General features: G+C 43.9%; 1 protein-coding gene across 1 annotated transcript in view; it reads right to left on the bottom strand.

Annotated features, from left to right (window-relative positions):
- Nucleotides 1-206: 206 nt before the first annotated feature.
- Nucleotides 207-3,372, bottom strand: part of T265_09848 (hypothetical protein) — a gene marked incomplete at both ends in the record, with an annotated part of 12,712 nt that continues 9,546 nt past the window's right edge. Inside the window, 2 exons of the mRNA XM_009176044.1 lie at nucleotides 207-392; nucleotides 2,118-2,319. Coding sequence (XP_009174308.1) covers nucleotides 311-392; nucleotides 2,118-2,319 — 284 coding nt within the window. The remainder of the gene's footprint in view (nucleotides 393-2,117; nucleotides 2,320-3,372) is intronic.

The following is a 3,372-nucleotide window of genomic DNA, read 5'->3' as shown; positions in this document are numbered from 1 at the left end:
TAAAAAGGCAACGGGGGGTTCCGAAGGCGCCAGCGGTATTCTCCGGAGGTGTGAGTAAGACCGGACCCTGAAAGAGACCAACGGCGTACTGCCTCAAACTTTTGAAAGCTTGAAAAGTAATGACGCCGCACAATCTTACTCCACTTACGGAGTAGTAAATTGAAACCAGAACAACATTACGGGAATGAGTTAGGCAAAAGAAAAGAAGCGTATATAGTCAGTTTATTTCACATAATTTAAACAGTGAAAATAGGGCGATGATTAAACTATACATGAGATTTGCAAGCGAAGAGCTCCGAAACCAGCAGAATCATCTGAGAGGTTTTAAGCGCCAAAGACCATCCAGCAAATAGTGCAAGTTCTCCACACCGATACCTTTGTTCACTGAAAGGCTAGAGAAATGGAGAATATACCATGCAAATACATAGAGAAAAAGTCAATATGATTACAATGCAACATGACGGTGACATTCCCACAGGATTCCCCAAAAGGGGTGCACGCTCCGTTTGAATAAAAAAATAATCGTTCAGCTGCAACACCATTTCAGTGTCTAGCTGCCGTGCCACCCGAAGGGAGCACGAAGGCCGAGATGCTGTCAGTTTGCATAAACAGCAGTTGACACGCTGGAGTTGGGTTTGCATCACGCACTCTTGGGTCAGTAAATTTCCGCCTTAACCAACGAACTCGGGCTATGCCGTGGACGTAACATCTAGCGTTCGAACACTCCAGCTTCTATCCTGGAGCAACCCCATACCAAATAAGAACAGCTGTACTCGAGTTATGACTATATACTAGCACTTCAGTGGCGCGTATCACCTGGGATATGGAACTAATCTATGCTGAAAGGCCGAGGGCACTGCAAGACTGTTTCAAATTTATCGGGAATCGTCAGCAGTATGCACCTCAGGGAACTCCAGAGAGAGCAATTAAGACACTTAATCAAAGCATTTGATTCAAAAGTCTGTCTGCAAGGCGATGGTGGTTGGCTTGAGACTACTTGAGTAGTACAAACTGTTCCACTTGTTCTAAACTTCAACCTAAAGTGACAGGGGACTGTTTGTCAGATCCAATGTATTTACTAACCTGGATGCCACACGGACATCCTCAATGGTTTACTCAGGTACCACAATGCAGTTCAGTCTCTTGGTGACGCGTGGGGTTTGATAGATTTGTTCAACCTCTGGATAACAAATCTTTTCTATTGCCTACGGGAGATCTTGGTCCTTAGGTGGACCCGACAACTTTAATGAAAACATGCGTTGGAGGACAGCATGAGTAGAAGCAACGACTTTATCGCAAGACGATGAATGGTAGTCGAGAACTGAACAAGGTTTACCTAATCACAGTTGTGTGGGCTGAGCTACTTCTGGGACGCTTAAAGTTAGGCAAGAGAACAATTAGTCATTAACCAAAATTCTTTAGCTCGCAAGCCCGACTAAAAGACAGCGCTGGCTGGCGTATGGCTACCTCAGTAGGGGACAGGTTGCAAAACATGCTCTTGTCCCGAACTTGAGGGGATGAGGTGATGCATGCGCTCCTCCGTATCCAGCTAGGTGTGGGTTATGTATGCAGAAGCGGTTGTAGCAAGCAAATTGAGTAAATATCGGCTCGGTAAGTAAACATCAAGTCACAGACCATTAGCGCAACCGGTTCTTTAACTAGTTTACAAGTGGTCTCTACTCTTGATCAGAGGCTGAGGTACAAGCTAATGACCAGGAGACTGTTGACACGAACTTGTTCTCGGTTATTCACTTGCTTTTACGTAGACTTGAATAACCTAGCGGACTATCAGTTCCTTCGGAGCTCCCTTAAATTATCAATGATTAAAATCATAATACTTCTGGAAATAGTGAAACCACCATTGCTGTATGCAAGTACAGTCGTTTAACTATACTGTCCCTATGTTCATCTTAAATATGGAAGAAAATTCAACCCCATTCGAAGCTTGATGTTAGGATTAAAGAAAATTTGCGTCGGGAACGCGAAATCAGATTCCGGTCTTAAGTGGTGGCCTGCCAAAATACTGGACAACAGAACAGTCGGAATTGAATCACACCTAAGGATTTATATTAAAATCGTCATGTTAGCGAAGCTAGATACAGTTGAGAGTAACCTACATTTCGTCCGTAGACATAACCGTGGACCCAACTGCGAGAGCGTGTTCTTTGCCCTCGGCCATGATAGCAACAATCGAGCCCTGCGGTACCTGTGTCATACGAGCACCGGAGGAAGTGAGACCTGGACACATTATGTTGGAGCCGTTGAGCACGTGTTTGATAGCCCCACGGTCCACTTGAAGGTGTGGCAGGAGAAACGGATCTGAAATGCATAGTGCACGATAAAGAATAGGAAGATGCTCCCCGTAGAAACAACTGAGATCCAGCTTTCAACCAATTCACAAAACACTCAAGTCGACATACAGTTCCGTCCAAAATCCAATCACCATCGTAAACATTACCGTTAGTAGCAACGGTATAATCAGCACGGTGACAGGAACCCCATGCATTCCATCAGAGTCTTATGCGTTGCATAGAAGACTCGCCAAGTTGAATCCGTTCCTAAGGTCAGTACACGCTGCTCAATGGCCTTACCGCCATTAGTACCACGCTTCTGCCTTGTTTTGGCGGTCCCCTGTTGATGTGGTGGTAGCCAGAATGCAGTAACCTTCCAACTAATTGCGGTCCAAATATACGATTATCTTGGATAAAATAAATTTCATTTTAGGGAAAAATAGGTGCCCCGTTTAGGGCATATCCTGTTAATTGTGCTTACTGGAGGTACTGTATGTTTTTTTTAATTACTTCTACCAGGAGGTAAGGATATTGTTTCCTTGGAGGTTACTTATCAAGAGAACAACGGTTGTGTTTTAGTAGTTATTAGGCTAACATACTGAGCCTTGTACGTACGACAGCGTGTGAAATGATTTGTTGTGCACCAACAAATAATTAGCTATGTCCCCAGTCTTCTAATCCACGTTCTAACGTCTCTTAATTTAGAAATGGAAATACTATCTTGCTTTTGTCTTGATACCTGGTGAAATCGGTTTGTTCATGCAAGAATGGGACAAGATTTGTCTTCTGTGGCTCCCATGCATGGAAGTGGCTACTCTCATCCCACAAATCAGCACACGGTTGTTTGGTTATTTGCTCCAACCACTCAATCCGACGCACTTACATCATCTTTCAAATGCTGCGTGTCTATGCATGGTTATCAGCTTAATGGGAGGATAGTTTGATAACCTACATTGTATACCTTCTTTTCCATGGAAAATATGTCATCATCAACTTCATCATCATCGACAGCATGACATCAGTGTTCAACACCGATGCTTCACTGCCGTACAACCATGACTTATTTGAAAGCCTTATTGTA

The sequence above is a fragment of the Opisthorchis viverrini genome (assembly GCF_000715545.1).
Source record: "Opisthorchis viverrini unplaced genomic scaffold opera_v5_309, whole genome shotgun sequence".
Lineage (NCBI taxonomy): Eukaryota > Metazoa > Platyhelminthes > Trematoda > Opisthorchiida > Opisthorchiidae > Opisthorchis > Opisthorchis viverrini.
The sequence above is the reverse complement of the archived record's forward strand: the minus strand, read 5'-3'. Positions and strand labels throughout refer to the sequence as shown.